The sequence below is a fragment of the Rhincodon typus genome, chromosome 11, assembly GCF_021869965.1.
Source record: "Rhincodon typus isolate 14 chromosome 11, sRhiTyp1.1, whole genome shotgun sequence".
Taxonomy (NCBI): domain Eukaryota; kingdom Metazoa; phylum Chordata; class Chondrichthyes; order Orectolobiformes; family Rhincodontidae; genus Rhincodon; species Rhincodon typus.
This window is the reverse complement of record NC_063342.1, coordinates 33027495-33047299: the sequence shown is the minus strand read 5'-3', so window position 1 is coordinate 33047299 and position 19805 is coordinate 33027495. Positions and strand designations below refer to the sequence as shown.

Below are 19805 nucleotides of genomic sequence, written 5' to 3'. Positions count from 1 at the left end.
TGCAGTCCCCAAGTAATCAGATCACTGATCCAGAGGTTGGAGATCAATAGGCTATCAACTTGTGAAGGGCCTGCAGTAGTATGTTAAATAGTAAGGTCATTAGAGTTTTAAAGATGATAAAAATTTTTTAAAAAACCTTCGAACAACAGGCAAAATGACCTGCGGTAACTGATTAAATAAGACTCCAAAGTCCATAAGGTCTCAAACCCTCAGCAACTGTCTTTAAATATTCCATCAAATTTCCCTGACGGAAATTGAAGATCCACTTAGCTACAGTTAATTGAGTAGGGAGCAGGAATTGTTGGGTTAAAAAATATGGGTTTTTTGTTGAATTGCTGGACCACAATTTGCACATGTGTATGACGCCCCCAAGTGTTTCTAACAAGAGCTGCAACCATTTGGAAAATTCAGAGGCAATGTCAACACATCAGCTATTTGGCATGATTTCTCACCACTTTGTTTTTAATCTTCTGCTGCCCAATACGTTAGCACAGATAGAGCAAGTGACACAAGTTGTCTTCATTATTTCTTGCCATTTGTATTAGCATAATTAAGAGCTGCACTTGGCTCTAAAATTGAATGATAGCAAATGTACAAGATTGTCATGAGTGTAATCTTTTATTCGAGGTTTCCCAACCTGCTAGTTTTTCTCACCCCAAGAAATTGAAAGTTATATGTTGGGGAATTGTATATATAACCTTGCATCCTGCTGTTTCATATTAGAGTCAAACAGAACTCATCAAAATTGCCAATTCTGGCATGGTGGTTCAGTGGTTAGCACTGCTGCTTCACAGCACCGGGGACCCAGGTTCGATTCCATCCTCGGGCGACTGTCTGTGTGGAGTTTGCAAGTTCTCCCTGTGTCTGCATGGATTTCTCTGGTTTCTTCACACAGTCCAAAGATATGCAGGGTAGGGGGATTGGTAATGCTAAATTGCCTGTAGAATCCAGTGATCTTTAGGTTAGGTGTATCTAGACATGGAGAAATGCAGGGAATGAATTGGGGTGGGATGCTCTTTGGAGGGGTGGTGTGGACTTGTTGGGCCAAATGGCCTGTTTCCACACTGTAGGAATTCTATGAAAATGATACTGCATGCAACTCTCCTCTGTTATAGCTCATTTCAACACAAGGTTTTAGTGATTCAATAGTTTATTTCAAAAATCTCTCTACGTGTGTCAATATTTAAGCTATGGATCTTTCCCTGTTTGACAGTAATTATCTACATAATGGCCAGATGGAACAGCTTTATTTAAAAATAGTTATATCTCTTGAATCAAACCTTTCTTTTCTTTTAAACAATTCTCACATATCTATTTCCGAAGTTTGATAAAACCTACTAGGATTTGCATTTTCCTTCTCAAGATATACCATTGAAATAAGCCAGTTTTTAAATTTTAAAATACATTGGATTGCACCATATTTCAGTTTGCATTTGCCTGGAACTTGTGGACAGTGGCAAAGCAAGAATATTTGCCAGTGACCAGTGACTTCGAAGACAGCTTGAAAACCTGGCAATATCCAGGGCAGGAATTTCCCATTTCCTGTTGGCAATTTCAATCTAGCATCAAGTCAAAGGAATGTCTTTGCATCCAGCAGCAGCAATGTCAACAAACAGGTGAACATTTTAACATCAGGAAGTTGAAAGCATTTAAAATCCTTTGGCTTTCAATTCAAAACTTCAGGTAGTCCAAATATAGTGAGATAAGCAGTAAACTAAAGATAAAAAGGCTTGAGAACAAAGTTTTCAAAAATTGAATTCTCTTTTTATCGTTGTGGGGCAATCTGACATTCTACAAATATAAAATTATCTTCTGGGGGCCAGTGACGATGTTTAACAGTAATAGTAAAGTTAGTACATTGTTAAAAATTCAAACAAACCTTATTGAATAAGTTGTAATTTTTTCCAAGTGTTTTTATAGCAAGACTTACGGTGTAGAGGTGGAATTTTTCATCAAGTCATAATAGCAAAGGAGATTGCAGTCTGTGTCAACCTCCTACAACAGACCTTATCGAGGAATATGTGCTCACTGACAGCAACTTCTGGAATTTCACTATTATTCTGTGCATAATAAGACAAGCTGCTGTTAGTTTCAACAGAGCAAATGACAGAAAAAGCTGGTGGTTTAATGATATTTACACAGCAAAATCTGGGCTATTATCAGATGTCATTCAAGTGAACAATCTGGGCCATAATCAGATGTCATTCAAGTGAACTTTACATAACAAGATGTTCACTAACTCAATTACATATCATTTCACCTAATATATCATGAAAATTGTCTTTACTGTCTCTAAAGACAGTATTTTAATGTATTACTACTACATTTTATTGGATTGTATTTGTTTGAATATTTGTGAATTTGTGTATCAATGACATTTGTGTTAGAAAGAACAGAAGCCATAAATAAATGTCACAATGCTACTGTTACACCGAGAAAAGAAGCTTCATTAGGGCCTTTGGAAATGAAAATGGGAATGCAAAAATGTTGGAAGAGCAGCAATTCTTCAATAAGTAATTGGATATTCAATCGTTCAATATGACAAGTGATCGCTGAACACTAAATTAAAATAGTGCAGATTACAACTTTAACCAACTCATGTCAAACTGGACACTATTCTGTCACCTTTGACCACCAGAAATTCTGAAATGATCATTTATTGTACACCGCTAATTAAATGGACAGCATCATCCTGTTGAAGGTTGTGGTTGGAAATGTATGAGCCTACATTATACTCGTGAGACATAATTTGTCCTTATACTCCCTTTACAACTGCATGTGACAAAGTAATGGTACTCTTTGACAGTTTTGAATGTATGGAATAAGGAGGATTTTTATTTGTTTAATTTTTCTGCTGTCTGAATCACTGTAAGGTGTTCTTTACTTTTGCACTACAAAGCTTACTCTAGAACTATTGGTTTTAATGTAATATTTTCAAATGTTTTGTTCTTTGTGGTTATATCAACATAAGCTTTTCCCCAATCTAGATCTTAAAGGCTGCTTGTAGTTAAGTCACATCTGTGTACGTATAGGGCATGGAAATAGCAGTTGGTCATTGCAAAAATGAGCATAGCATGTGAAATACTGCTAAACAATTTTAAAAATCATTTAACAACTGTTCAGATTTATTTGATAGAGTTGCTGCTTAAAACAATGCATTACTTTTAAAAAAAACACGTATTAGTACCAAATTCAGTTGCTCTGCAAAATATTTGGATAGCTGATTGTCATTTTTACATTATTTCATAACACAACTGTTTGAAAAATGATTTTAAAACAACAATTAAAGCCAAAACATGGAAATAAGGTAGTCTGAAAGTTTTTGATAGAAATTCAGGAAGAGAAAGTTACCCTATTTCTTAGCCATACAGTCATGTTTGTAATTTAGTGAGAAGTTGATGTTTCTATGTAACGTTTTAAAGGGCAGCATTCTAACAGGAATAGCTAGCAGTGACAATCGCAATAGCTAACCCTGATGGAGCTATTTCCATGTTTTAATTTGAAAATGTTTCCTCAATGTTACTTCAGCACTTCAATGAACTGAAATTTCTGTAGGTTCTAGAATTAAAACTGTATATGGTTGTACATAACAATGTTGTATATGTAATGTATATGTTGTATAAGTTTGTTAGTGCATAATGGTGATGCTTTCTATTCAGATGGGGTATTGGAGGAATAAACCTCATTTAAAATATACAATGGAAAAATAGCATTAATAGTTGAAATGTGAAGATTAAAATTCTATGGAATTATGCTGGGAAACAGAATCATTGTGTGGATCTAGCTTTTAAAAAAACTGTACCACACTATTCTGTTACAATGTTTCAAGTTTTTTTTAAGCTGAAAAACATATTGTCTTGATGGTGCCTAGTTACTGGCTAAAAATCTAGAAATCATGTAATTTAACACTGCATATAGACAACTAACAATCACCCATATGTGGATTTTCACTATTCAGTTGTGGTTCAATATTCTAGTATTAGAGACAAACTCTCAACTTTACTTGAGGATGTGCTGCACAATGATAAAATTAATGGGCAATAAACATCTGATTGAATTCCTGTCAATTATTTCTATTACCTTTCTGCAAATCCAGAGTGGGAACATACACAATCTGAAACCTGACGGAGATTTAGCATATTAATTAAGCATAGATCTGAATGTAGGCACTGATACATTCCTAAGCAAAAATAACTTTCAAAGCAAAATGACCACCAAGAAAGGATTCTTCCATTTCTCAGGATCTGGATTCTCAAGAATACAGGGCCTAATCAATTAATCTATTTAATCAAGTGGGCTTTTCTTAAAATTGTGGCACTTCTGAATTGGAAGTTATTCCATTTCTTTCATCTCCAGCTTAAATATAAAAATCAGAAATAGAACTGGCAGCTGCTACACATGCTATTCCAGGCAATACTCCCACCACATTTTCATGGGCCTTTCTATTTCCCAATATAATGTAATTATAAAGTAGCTTGTCATGTGATTTCTGCTGGCTGTAAGCTATGGATTGAGCTTTAAACTACTTCATATCCTCCAAGAAATGTATCCTACAGCTTCTATTTTATACAAGTATTTAGTCAAAAGCAGTATACATTCTGTGGTATTTGTGAAGTTGTGGGAGATGAATATTATAAATATTGATGCTATGACACAAGATCAGACTGCATAGGATTAGGACTCACATATTAGCAAGGATTCAGGATTGAGAAAACAAACAACAGAAATAAACAGGTCATTTTTAACACAGCAGGCTGTATCTAGTGGAACGCTGCAAGGATTTGTGCTTGGGCCTCTATCACCAACCTCTGACTTAGATGAAGTGACTGAGTGATATACATCCAAGCATGCTGAGAAATAGGCTGTGAGGATAAGGTAAAGAAGCTACAAAGGAATGGATTGCTTCATTATCTATGGTACAGCAAGACATAGCCAATACTGAGGCTTCACCTGATAAGTCTCAAGTGACATTTGCACCACATAAATACTAGACAAAGATCATTTCTTCTTGATATTCAACAGCATTATTGTCACCAGATCTCCCATTATTAGCATCCTGAGCAGAAAACTGGACCAACCATTGTAAGGACTCTTGTGGCATAGTGGTAGTGTTCCTACCTCTGGATCAGAAAGACCAGGTTCAAATCTCACCGGCCCCAGAGTTGTGTCATGACAATATCTAAAAAGCTTGATTCAACATAACAATAAATACCGTGACAACAAGACCAGCTCGGGTTGGAAATTCTGTGACAAGCACCTTCCTTCCTGAGGTCTGGTGACAACCTTTAAGCCACAAGTGAGGAAACATGATGGAATATGCTCAAGAAAATAAAATTTGAATGCTCAAGAAGACAGCATGTTCCAAACCTGTGAACTTTACCAACTAAAACAACAGAGACAATAGATGCATGGGAACTTCACAACCTGCATATTTCTGTCCAATTCACTCACCCTCTTGGCTTGGAGCCATATTTCCATCCCTTCACTGTCACAAGGTCAAAACCCTAAGATTTCCCAACATCACTGGGGGTGAACCATCTTGGGTTGCCATTTGGTCCTTCATCCCTAATTACCCTTGAACTGAGTGGTTGGCTAGCCACTTCAGAGAGCTGTTAAGAGTCAACTACAACGTGGTTCATCTGGTTCACATGTAAGATAAAGTATGTTTTCCTTCTCTAAAGGACACTAGTGAACCAAATGGGTTTTGACAGCAATCAATAGCTTTGCAGTCACTATTACCAAGACTATATGCCAGATTTACTAAGCAGCTGGTGTGGTGAGATTTGAATCTATGTCCCAAGCCTGGGCATCTGGATTATTAATCCAGTGATATTTATCCCCAGGTCATCAACACCACCCACACTATGAATTACAGGAGTTCAAGGTAACAGCGCACCACCACCTTCACAAGGCCAATTAGGGATAAGCTATGAATGCTCACATTTCAGGAACAAACTTTAAAATGACAATGGATTGAATTCAGTAATCTGTGTAGTTACAGACTATTTTTAAAAAATTAACCTGGCTTGCTCATGGCATACAGGGAAGTGTTTACTACGCACACAAAGTATGGCCTACATGTAACCCCAAATTCACTGTTCCACAAGAGTCTTAAATATTACCTAAAGTTGCTTAACAAGCCACACAGTTAAAATTAATGGACAAACACAATCAATATGTTAGGGAGAGAATTTCATATAAAGCCATGATACATTTCCCACCATATAGCTACTCGTTCATTTTAACTTGTATACTATATATATTCAAATAAAACAAATTCAAAACACACATCTATAATGCTACCCTTACACAGACCAAGGAAGAAGCTTGAATTGATCCAACTTTGGGAGAGAATTCTGAAAAATGGATTACCAATAGTTTTGAAATACATGCATAGAAACAGTGAAATGTAATTTAAAGTCATAGGATCACACAGCGCAGAAACAGGCCCTTCAGTCCAATTCATCCATGCTAACCAAGTTTCTCAAACTAAATTAGTCCTATTTGTCTGTATCTGGCCCATATCCCTCTAAACCTTTCCTATTCATGTACCTGTCCAAATACCTTTTAAATGTTGTAACTGTCCCTGCATCTACTACTTCCTGTGGCAGTTCATTCCACGTATGAACCGCCCTCTGTGTAAAAAGTTACCCCTCTGGTCCTTTTTAAATCTTTCTCCTCTAACAATTCACCATGATGTTCAAAAACTTCAGCAATGAGATGATTGGAGAGAGAAGAGGAACTGCCTCCCCCACTGAACCCATCCCAGGAAATAGAATATTCTGTCAGTGAGCTGACTGAGAAATGAGAATTTTCACTCAAATTTGGGAGTTACTTCTAACTGGCTTCTTACAATTACATAATAAGCAACATAGGGCAGGGTTGGCAGTAATGGTTCAGCACGAGAGGAAAATATTAAACAGAGATTAATTCAGATATAAAGTTGTTATCAGTAACCATAAATTTAAAATGTAACAGTTTTCCTTGCGACTTGTGGACCACAGTAGTCTATGGCAGCATTTCCACGCATCCTTATTCTAATAGCAAAGCAATATTTTATGGAATAGAAGGAAGAAGCTGTAACAAACACATAGATAAACAGATGTTAAGAAGCCATCAGTACTTTCAAATAGTATTTTTTCTTTTGGAGTCAGAGTTATACAGCACGGAAACAGACCCTTCGGTCCAAATCATCCATGCCAACCAGATATCCTAAGTTGATCAAGTCCCATTTGCCAGCATTTTGCCCATCTCCCACTAAACCTTTCCTATTCATGTACTCATCCAGATGTCTTTTAAATGTTGTAACTGTACCCCTCTCCACCACCCATCTTCTGGCAGCTCATTCCATACACGTACCACCCTCTGTGTAAAAATGTTGTCCCTCAGCTCTATAAGGTCACCCCTGAGCCTCCAATGCTCCAGGGAAAAAAGTCCTAGCCTGTTCAGCCTCTTCCTATAGCTCAAACCCTCCAACCCTGATAACATCCATGTAAATCTTTTCGGAACCCTTTCAAGTTTCTCAACATCCTTCTTATAGCAGGGAGATCAGAATTATATGCAGCATTCTAAAAGTGGCCTGACCAATGTCCTATAAAACCCAACTCCTATACTCAATGCATTGACCAATGAAGACGTGCGTGCCAAATGCCACCTTCACCACACTGTCTACCTGCAACTCCACTTTCAAGGAACTATGCATCTGCACCGCCAGGTCTCCTTGTTCAGCAACACTCCCCAGGGCCTTACCATTAAGTGTATAAGTCCTGCCCTGATTTGCCTTTCCAAAATGCAATACCTTACATTTATCTAAATTAAACTTCATCTAATCAATGTCCCGTTGTACTCTGAGATAATCTTCTTCATTGTCCACTACACCACCAATTTTGGTGTTATCTGCAAACTTACTAACCATACCCCCTATATTCATATCCAAATCATTTACATAAATGATGAAAAGCAGTGGACCAAGCACTGACCCTTGCAGCACACCAGTGGTCACAGGCCTCCACCCTCCACCACTTACCCCATCTCCTACCTTCAAGTCAATTTTGTATCCAATTGGCTAGCTCCTGCTGGATTCCATGTGATCTAACCTTGCTAACCAGTCTATCGTGCAGAACCTTGTCAAACACCTTGCTGAAGTCCATATAGACAAATGTCCACCGCTCTGCCTCCATCAACCTTCTTTGTCACTTCTTCAAAAAGCTCAATCAAGTTAGTGAGACATGATTTCCCATGCACAAAGCCATGTCGACTATCTCTAATCAGTCCTTGCCTTTCCAAATGCACATAGATCCTGTCCCCCAGAACCCCCTCAAACAATTTACCCACCACTGACATCAGGTTCGTTGGTCTATTGTTCCCCGGCTTTTCCTTACCACCTTTCTTAAATAATGGCACCTCATTGGTCACCCTCCAGTCTTCCGGCACCTCACCCATGGCTATCAATGATACAAATATCTCAGCAAGGGACCCAGCAATCATTTCCCTCAGTTCCCACAGAGTTCCAGAAGACACTTGATCAGGTATGGGGGATTTATCCACCTTTATGCAGTTTAAAGCACCTCCTTTTCTAATTTGGATACTTTTCAAGACATCACACTTTATTTCCAAATATCTCACCCATCTCTTGCCGTTCCACACATAGACAGCCTTGTTGATTGTTAAGGGGCCTATTCTCTCCCTACTTAGTCTTTTGCCCGTAATGTTTTTGTAGAATTTCTTTGGATTCTCCTTAAACCTATTTACCAAATCTATCTCACAGCCCCCTTTTGCCGTCCTGATTTCCCTCATGTATACTCCTACTGCCCTTATACTCCTCAAGGGATTCACTCGATCCCAGCTGTCTATACCTACTATATGCCTCCTTCTTTTTCTTGACCAGAGCCTCAATTTCTCTAGTCATCCAGCATCCTCAACATGTACCAGTCTTGCCCTTCACACTAATAGGAACATAATACCTCTGGGTGCCCGTAATTTCATTTTTGAAGGCCTTCAACTTTTCAACATCCCTTTACCTGCAAATAGCCTCTCTCAATCAAGTTTTGAAAGTTCTTGCCTAATACCATCAAAATTAGCCTTAATCCAAATTAGAACTTTAACTTTTAAATCAGGTCTATCCTTTTCCGTAGCTATTTTAAAACGAATAGAATTATGATCATTGGCCCCAAAGTGTTTCCCTATTAACTCCTCAGTCACTTGTCCTATCTTATTTCCCAACATGGAGTAAAAATTCTTGTCTAATATTATTCTCAAATATTTTGTTTGGTTTAATACTATTTACAGCTGTTAGAAGAAACATTTTCAACTTGTCATTAGAGTTTAATTGTTTTTAAATACTTTTCTTTCAGTTTACACTGCAGCAGCAACATTTCTTGTTTACAAAACTGATCTTCCATTCTTAAAGATATTATTTTATTTGAAAATAGATAAAATATATACAAAGGAATGTGTCACCATAAACAGACTTGAGTCATACGAATAATATTTTAACAGCTACATCATTTCAACAATGTAAAATTACAATAATGCAAAGGCTGAAAATCTGAAATGAAAAAAAATTTAAAGTACTCAGGTCTGTCCATATCTTTGGAGAGCGAAATAGTTAACATTTCAGGTTGATGACCTTTCATCACCCTGAAACATTAACACTTTCTCATTACAGATGCTGCCAAAGAGGCTGAGTGCAGACACTTCAGCTGTACAATAAATAATGTTTTCCACTTAAATCTAAATAAATCAATTTACATTGCACAATATTTTCATCCTGTACACAGTCTGATCACTATAAGCTGAGCTTCTTGCTATCACTTATTGACTGGCAATAAATAACTATACTAACAATTTAGAATATCTTCACCTGTGCAGAGGTACGGTGTCTGATACTCCTGTCCAAAGTAACACTCAGTTCTTTGGTATGAGTTTACCAATTCTTAATCACACCAATGGTTGGAGTAAGTTACAATGTGAGAATAATTCAAAGAGGATAAAACTAGTTAATCAGTTCACTTTATAACCAAAAGCATAACTCCAAGTATAAAGCAGCAATGGTGGTGTTTGCATGATATTCTGTGCATCAGATTTTCTCTCCCACAAAGAAATTGAGACAAACCACATTTATTCAAAGCTCTCATTCTATATATTGTTCCAAAAGTGAAAAACTGGTATTTAAATAGATATGAGACACCACTGTGTATTCTGTAGGAGATATAAAATGTCTGTCTCTTCAAAAGTTACTTTTCATTAATTACATGACACGAAGCCGAGACAACAGCTGGGACATTCGAGAATTTCCTGGCATAGAAATAGTTTTTATTTTAGAACATCCCTGTTAAACAGTCTCCACTGAATTCATCCAAGAACACTACATTCAAATTCATTTAATTTTATACAAATAAATAGATGTGTTTTTGTAAAGTATTCTCCAAATCCCAATGGTAAAATATTTAGGTTAACTTGATTAATATTATGTTTCAACTCAAATATCAGCAATTGACTGAGAGCTGAATGTTTCAGCTTTGATTTATTGAACAAGATGTTCACATTTGAAGTAAACTTATAAATAACTCTTTCATTTTTTATGCTGAATATTAAATAGCACCAGTTATGAGCCATGTATCCAACTACAAAATAAATACTCAAGGAAGTAGTCCAAATTTTCAAATCTGGCAAATTCTTCACTACAGGTCCAAATCTTGAAGGTTCCCCCAACTAGGACCAATCTTTACTTTGACACAAAGTTTCACCAGCAGCTTCATGGCATTTTCCATTTCACTTTTCAGAATCTGAGCAATCTGAGGAGTGGCAGAAAATGAGAAAGTGAACAGAAACTCTGATAATCTTACTTGACTGTTTAAAGGGCTGTATTCTCTACACTAACAAACAAACCTTTAAACAAAAAAGCAACAAGGGCATAATTTATTGGAGTATTCTGCAGCATAGGTGGTGAAATTTAAGATTGTAAGTGAATTAAGATTGATCCAGCCTAAACTGCTGTTCTGATGGCATCTAAATGACAAAATAAATGATCTCACTAGAATAGGACGCTATCTTCATTGTTTCTAATGTACATTGGCTAATCCAAGAACAGTTGCCAAAACAGTACAGATCATCTAGATGCTCTCAGGGCCCCTGTTTTAGGTGTGGCGGGAAAAAAAGCTCCAATAATTGATTTGTACACATAAAGAGAAATAAAACTTACTTATTTAAATTCAACATAGGCTGTGGTTCCTAACAAATGAATTGAATAAAGCAGAACATTAAACAACTTGCTGGAGGAAAAGGCTCTACAAATATCTCCATCGTTAACAATGGGGAGCCCAGGATATCAGTTCAACAGACAAGCAGCCAGACATGCCAAGTCAATGATCCATTTCAGCTTCCTCTGGAAGTCCCTAGCATCACAGATGCCAATCTTCAGCCAATGTGATTCACTCCACGTGATATCAAGAAATTACTGAAGGCACTAGATACTGCAGAAGCCATGGACCCTGACAACGCTGCAGGAATAGCACTGAAGAGTTGTGCTTCAGAACTAGCTGTGCTCCTAGCCAAGCTGTTCCAATACAGTTACAACACTGGCATCTACTTGGCAATGTGTAAACTTACTCTGATATGTCTTGCCTACAAAAACAGAACTAATCTAATCCAGCCAATTACCATCTCAGTCTACTTTCAATTATCAGCCAAGTAATGAGTTTTCATCAACAGTAGAATAAGGCAGCAACTGCTCCACAATAGTAATAACAACAACAAGGGATCTGGGTGTTTTGGTGCATGAATTGGAAAAATTGTAGATACAGCCAGTAATTAAGAAAGCTAATAGGTAATAGGATATTATTGTTTATTGAAAGGGGAATTGAATAGGTTTGGTTTCATTTATACAGGGCATTGGTGAGAACACTTCGGGAGTTAAATAAGAATACCAATATTGTATACAAGGAAGGATGTAAAGGAGTTGGAAGCAGTCGACTGAAGCTTTTCTGAACTAACGTCTGGAATGGGTGGGTTGTCTAATCGGGAGAGGTTTGATAGGCCAGGGTTATAACCACTGGGCTTTAGAAACGAATGAGGCAACTGAATTAAAACATAAAAGATCTGAAGGCATCTTGACAGGGTGCATGTGAGAAGGATGTTTCCTCATCTATGAGGATGTAGAACTATGGGTCACTTATTTAAGACAGAGACAAAGTAAATGTTTTTCTCACAAAGGGCAGTGAGAGCTTAGAACTCTGCTTCAATCACCATTGTGAAGAAGAGAATCTTTGAATATTTCACAGCAGTGGAAGATAGGGTCCTGATAAGTAAGGGGGTGAAATTTTTTTGGAGTTAGGCAGGCATGTGGAGTAATCAGACTAGCCACGATCTTATTGAATGATCAAGCAGATGTGAGGGACTGAGTGGCTTATGCCCACTCCTAATTCATATGTCCATCTGTAAACTACTCACTGACTCACAGATTTGGGTCCCTGACCTCATTACAGCTTTGTCCAAACAAGGATAAAAGACTTGAACTCAGGAGGTGAGATGACAGTGACTAATATCAAGGCTGCATTTGATCAAGTGTGGCATCAAGGAACCCTAGCACACAATGGGTGGGGAAACAGGACTCTGGGTTGGTTGGAGTGATACCTAGCACAAATAAAGATGACTGTGGTTGTTGGAAGTCAATCATCTCAGCCACAGGGTATCACCACACGAGTTCCTCAGGTTGACATCCTATCTTCAGATACCTCAAGGATTTCCAACAGGAAAACAGGCTGTGTTTTTCCTGCAGAGAATGCTGCTCCTCTTTCCCTGCTAACCTACAATCGGAGTCATGCTCCCATTGCAACTGCTGCCTTCCTTGTGCTCAGATGAAATCCCAAATGTATATGAAGAGGTTTGCCCTCACTCCTCTCTTATTGGTCCTGTCATGCCAGGACAGTGTGTCATAACATGTCCAACCGGATAATTAAAAATAATTTAAAACAGCAAAGCATTCTGTGTAGGAGATCATGCACACGTATGCTGGGTCTAGCTCTTCACCAGAGTTTTCTGTTATTTTACTCCATAACCCGATATTACAGTATGCCAACCAATCTCATTAATGAGTCACATTGATTCATCATTTCATCCTTTCTTTTGTAACCATTGCACAAGTCAGTATTCCATTTTCTTGTTTTTATTTATGTATAAAGAGACTGAAAAATGATCATACAAATTAAATTAACAAATTCTTCACTTAATTCAAGATGGCACCGAGACCAGGCGACTATTTGTGAGCTCTCTACAGCAGAATTTATTCTCACATTTCTTATAACCATTCCACACTTTTAAACCTCAGCTGTAACCTTGTATGCCTCGCTCTGCCCAAGCACCCTATGATCTACATGTCCTTGTTTGATATGATCTGCCTGTACTGCTCACAAAACAAAACTTTTCACTGTATCTAGATACATGTGACTACAATAAATCAAATCAAATCACTTTCCCTACCTGTATCATGTCATTCTCTGCTACTTCATAAAGCAGTTCGTCATGAAGCTGTAAAATGAAAAAACCTCCACGGTTTGGTTGGTATATTTCCTGCCATTTTTTCCTTTGATTCATATCTGCATTTGGAGACAAATAACAGTTAATCTCAAATTGCAAATCCACCAACCATTTCATTCAAGTTGATTACAATCCCAATACAACATTATCAGAGATCTGAGCCTTATCAAGAGTTTGATGTGTAATTAAATGTATGTAATATTTGAAGATGTGTTAGACTCTAACTTCAATCTGAATTTTAAGGGACAGCATACCTGGCAAAACCTTTTATTTCTGATCATTTATTCTAATGCTAAAGAACAAGGTGACAACTACAGTCATTTTGTTCAATGCTAAGGCATTCCTTCCATCAGTGACATTGCTGTAAGCAAGTGGATTTATATACAAAGGGAACAAAGAACAGGCCCTTTGGACCTCCAAGCCTGCGCCGACACATTTTGCCTTTCCATACTAAAACTGTCTTCACTTACAGGTTCCATATCCCTCTATTTCCTTCCTATTCATGTATTCGTCCAGGTGCTTCTTGAATGCTGCTATTGTGTCTGCTTCCACCACCACCCCTTATGTAAAAACTTGCTTCGCACATCTCTTTTAAACGGTCCTCGCTGCGCATCTCCTCCTCCTCCCCCCCCGCTCCCACTGCACCTCAAACCTGTGTCCCCTTGTAATTGACCCCTCCACCCTGGGGAAAAAGCCTCATACTTTCCACTCTGTCCATGCCTTTCACAATCTTCTACATTTCTATCAGGTCACCCCTCAGCCTCCTGCATTCTAATGAAAACAAACCCAGTTTATCCAAACTTTCTTCATAGCTAAAATCCCCCATATCAGGCAACATCCTAGTAAACCTTCTCTGTACCTTTTTCAAAGCATCCACATCCTTCTGACAGCGTGGTGACCAGAACTGTATGCAATATTCCAAGTGTGACCTAACTAAAGTTCTATAAAGCTGCAGCATAACTTGCTTATCTTTATTTTCAATGCCCTTCCAATGAAGGCAAGCATGCCATAGTATTTTTTTTACTACTTTTCCTACCTGCACTGTCACCTTCAGTGATCTGCGGACCTGCACACCCAGATCCCTCTGCATATCAATACTCCTAAGGGTTCTGCCATTCACTGTATAATTGCCACCTGTAGTTGACCTTCCAAAATGCATCACCTCACATTTATCTGGATTAAACTCCATCTGCCATTTTTCTGCCCATGCTTCCAACTGATCTATATCCTGCTGTATCCTCTGACAATCCCCCTCACTAACCGCAACTCCACCAATCTTTGTATCGTCCGCAAACTTACTAATTAGACCAGCTACGTTTTCCTTCAAATCATTTACATAGATCATGAACAGCAGAGGTCCCAGCACTGATCCCTGTGGAACACCACCAGTCACAACCCTCCATTCCGAAAAGCATCCTTCCACCACTACCCTCTGTCTCCAATGACTAAGCCAGTTTTGTATCCATCTTACTAGCCCACCACTGATACCAGGGGACTTCACCTTTTGGATCAGTCTGCCATGGACCTTGTCAAAGGCTTTACTGAAGTCCATGTAGACAACATCAACCGCTTTTCCCTCATCAATCATCTTCATCACCTCCTCAAAAATCTCAATAATTAAGTTAGTAAGACACAACCTCCCCCCGCACAAAACCATGCTGTCTGTCACTAATAAGTCCATTTGCGTCTAAATGTGTATAGACCTGTCCCTGAGAATTTTTTTCCAATAGCCACTGACGTGAGGCTTACAGGCCTGTAATTTCCTGGATTGTCCCTGCTACCCTTCTTAAACAATGGGACTACTTTGGCTACTCTCCAGTGCTCTGGGACCTCACCTTTGGCTAAAGAGAGTGCAAAGATGTCTGTCAATGCTCCAGCAATTTGTTCCTTTGCCTCCCACAATATTCTGGGATCGATCCCATCAGGACTTGGGGACTTATCTACCTTAATACTTTTTAAGACGCTGAACGCCTCTTCCTTTTAAATAGCAACTTGACTTAGAAATTCGACTGTCCCTTCCCCGAGATCAGTCTCCACCAATTCCTTCTCTTACACACAAGGAGATCGTGAGTGAGACTGACTCATACATAACTATTATCCCATAGCTCTACCTAACAAATCCTGAGCTCAAGGTCACGCTGCCTACCAACCAATGTATAGCAATTTAAATACTCACCAGTGCAGTAGATTTTCCAAAAACTAAAAAATATTTTGAGTTAAAGATTCCATTAAACTTTGCAACATCAAATAATCCAAATATTTGCCGATTTTTATGGTTGCCTTAGGGTCCTAGAAACACTATTTATTCTTTGAATTAAAAAAAGTATAACTGCTGCATTAAGAAGAATTAAGAATTGCAGGTGACTGTTTAGGAGGGAGTGTGGCCAGAGTCATGTTCTTCATGTGGAAGACTAGAGAGAAGTGAATGGAGGCAGTAATATATAGGAGATAGCAAGAACTGCAGATGCTGGAGTCAGAGATAACACAGTGTGAAGCTGGAGAAACACAGCAGGCCAGGCAGCATCAGAGGAACAGGAAAGCTGATGTTTCAAGTCTGGACCTTTCTTCAGAAATTATACATTTATGTGCATATTAAATGAATAGATTTTATAATAAAAAAAAATTTTAAAATACTTTTCATAATTCTGAAATACAATTCGTGAAATTGCTTTTAATTAAATCAGGTGTAATTTGTGATTCACATTTAAAGTAGGAATTTCGTAGTTTAGTTAATTAAGGTCCTACCATCCAAAGTTAAGCAATACTTAGCAACACAGAAAACATCATAGGCAGTGGGGCAGCAAAAAGGTGTGCAGTAAAAATTTGAAAGACACATATTTGCTACCCCAGAATTGCATTATCACGTTTGATTGAAATTGACGCTATGACGGTAAGAAATGCTGTTGGCTGTTTTGCTGCAGCATCTTCTGGGAATAGGGTTTATCACATCAAGATAAACTATTCTGAACATAGTCATCAGGATCCACCAAGTATATCATCTACAATCCAGTAACACTGGACAACGGAACTGTAATAATAGAAAAGTTAAAAGGAGTTGCAAATGACCTATGAACAGAAGAGGGAAGGAGACAAACAAAAAGAGATAAAGCTTAGTTCTAACCCATTTTTTTGTCTTCCTGAAACTTGCTTTTCCAGTGACCATGTGATTTAGCAACAGATGGAAAGGCTTCCTCCAATCGTTTCTGAACATTAACAGTTGCTATTTTTACCAGATCAGCCGCTGATCCTTGAACTGTGGTGTTCACTGCTTGACGTTGAGCCTGTTGTGATAGAATGACCAGAATGAGGATTTGTAAACAGGCGTCAGTACCTAGCCTACAAGCTAACTGGCAGCATGGAGCAGGGTTCTAATTGAAAGGCCATCTGGATTTGTGTACAAAAGCTAAACATGAAAAGATACTTTCCAGTTTGGGTTTCAACCAGCTGGTGCCCTGTTAATTTTTGACAATCAGAATAAGATTCTAAGTATTGTCTGTACAATTTTTTTTATTCATTTATGGGATACGGGCATCGCTGGCTGGGCTAGCATTTACTGTCCATCTCCAGTTGCCCTTGAGAAGGTGGTGGTGAGCTGCCCTCTTGAAGCTGCAGACCATGTGCTGCAGGTAAACACACAATGAGTAAGGAAGGCTTTGCAGGGTCAGCAAGGTTGTTGTTTCCGGTGCCTAGGTTTATACCAGATAGTCGTCCAATTTCATTCCTTTTTGTGACTTTCTAGTGACTGCTATAATGGACTGGCTTGCTAAGCCATTTCAGCAGGTAGTTACGACTGCTTGGCATTGCTTGCCAAATATGGCTTTGTTTTAAATTTGAAAAAGTTAGTTTTAATACTAAATATGTCATCTCACCACATACTTGCAACTAGCCTTTTGAAGTTCTGAAAATACTACCAAAGTAAATTCCAGCTTATAGAAATCACAGTGCTGATTTCAGACAGCATTCCCAAAATGTCTGTAATAACTAATGCACCTTCGCAAAAGTTGTCTTCCACCTTTTAATCTATACGCTACACTGGATTTTTCGCACAGCAAATACATTTTGATTGGAATCAGGAATACCTGCGCAATGAGCTAGACAATGTAGTGGTGATAATTACGTTTATGGAGCTAAAGCCTCGTTTAAACTCAGCTGTGAAAACAGCTACAGCTATCGCATTTAAACTTATAATTAACAGCACAGGCTCCATGGACCAATTACATCCAATATCATCTTTGAAAATCAAAGACATTCACCATGGCCATGGAGAAAGCTTATATCTATTTAATCATAGAATCCCTACACTCTGGAAACAGGCCATACAGCCCATTAGGTCCACACCAACTCTCCCAATAGCATCACACCCAGTCCCACCCTCCCCATCCAATCCATGTAACCTTGCATTTCCGATGGCTAACCCACCTAGCCTGCACTTCCCTGGACACAATGGATATTTTAGCATAGCCAGTCCACCCAAGCCATACAGCTTTAGAAAGTGGGGGGAAACCGGAGCACCCGGAGGAAACCCCACAGACACGGGCAGATTATGCAAACTTCACACAGATGCCAGAGAGTGGAATTGAACCCAGGTCTCTGGTGCTGTGAGGCAGTAGTGCTAACCACTGAGCCACCCTTAAGACTCCAACCATCTTTCACTGCATCCCACAGGATAGATTAAGTAGGGTTATGTGAATTAGGAGCACGAGTAGGCCAAATCTCCATTGCTCGCTGGGGGAGAGAGACTAGTAATTCTCAGAAAATTATCCATGGCTTTCTCTTAAATGAGAAATAAAAGCACTCCTAGAAATTAACATAACGTCTCAGCACTTTTTAAACCAATTTGACACTGCACTAAATTCAAATGCTACATATTATTAATCCCAATCAAAGCAAAACTCACTCAACCAGGAAGCCTTTCTCCACTGTATGTCAGATTCAGGTTGGATCCTGACTCAAAATTTAGACTTCAGGCAACACCAAACATACAGCATATGTGCAACAAAGAATAATATTTTATAAATATTCATCCAGTCATTAAACATTAAAGCCAAATGTACCCCCATATTTGGCCGGAGAAACCAAGCAGACTGTGACCAGTAGATGCAGTACTGGTTTAGAAGTATCAAAATGTATCATTGATTGAAAACCAATTTTCATTTCTCATGGATAGCTTCATCAGAATGTGTTTTAATCAAAGGGAATTGGGATTGAAGGAGACAGTGTACAACATTTGACACCCACCTCTACTGGCCTAACCATTATGATAAAGAGTTTCTATACAACAAGTGGTACATGTGTGGAACACGATTGAGTAACAGGCACAGTAGCTGAAAACGATATAACTACATCATCCACATTAGAAGTGGAAAGTTAAACACTTGCAATAACAGGAAGATTTAGTTCTGAACAACACTTCATTTTGGTCGGATTTTACTAGATGTCTTTTCAATGGCAACCCTAATCCAAGCTGTGCATCTCCTGGTTATCTGAGGTTAGTCATTCTTGGTACTCTTAGAATACTTTCCATATTGTTTTTATTTCATACTTATGAAGTAACCTAAATTACCATAAACATCCATACCATAGCCTCAGCAAAACAGAATAGGAAGCATTTTGCGTAACACATTAAAACACACAACTTGCTAAATACACTGCGATCTACATCTTCAAACAAGAATGGAATGTTTTGGTCTGGTGTTCTGCATAGCATCAGAAGTTCCCATAACTGGAGTATGTTTATTAAAAACTAGTCACCTATGGACGGATTTGAGCTAGTGTATAAACTGTAATACATACGTGAGCTTTAACATGAGGATTGGGATCCTTTACTGCTGGAAGATACCGTTTCCGGCCAAGAATTGTTTGCACAAATCCATTTTCCTGACAACTTTTTACTGTTTCATGCAGAAATGTCCGAATTCCTGTGGAAAATTATTGATGTTTTAAAACTAGTTTCAAAAATATTTCAAAAAAGGAATCTCTATACGGTGTAGTTAAAGCTTTTGTCCACAGTTATGCCCCAGCTGAAGAAGAGTTTCAATTTATTTTGGTAATTTTCTTTCAAAGCCACTGACTCTGACGCATCACTTGCAGAGTATTTTGATTTGATCTTTTGGATGCCTCTGCTTTATCTCTCAAAGAAAGCTGCAAAAATCACAAATGATATTATTTTTCTCTCCTTCCTCATTGTGCTATCTCTTATCAACTAACCAGAAAAAAACTAAAGCAGTTTATTTGATATTTCTCTTAAATCCAACCATCATTGAAACAGT

General features: G+C 38.3%; 1 protein-coding gene across 1 annotated transcript in view; it reads right to left on the bottom strand.

Annotated features, from left to right (window-relative positions):
* Positions 1-9467: 9467 nt before the first annotated feature.
* The window catches only part of polq (polymerase (DNA directed), theta), a 68185-nt gene continuing 57847 nt past the window's right edge, over positions 9468-19805 (bottom strand). Inside the window, exons 27-30 of the mRNA XM_048603088.1 lie at positions 19330-19454; positions 16658-16817; positions 13480-13595; positions 9468-10796 (exon numbers count right to left, since the gene is read on the bottom strand). Of these exons, the coding sequence (XP_048459045.1) occupies positions 10683-10796; positions 13480-13595; positions 16658-16817; positions 19330-19454 (515 nt within the window). The 3' untranslated portion in view covers positions 9468-10682. The remainder of the gene's footprint in view (positions 10797-13479; positions 13596-16657; positions 16818-19329; positions 19455-19805) is intronic.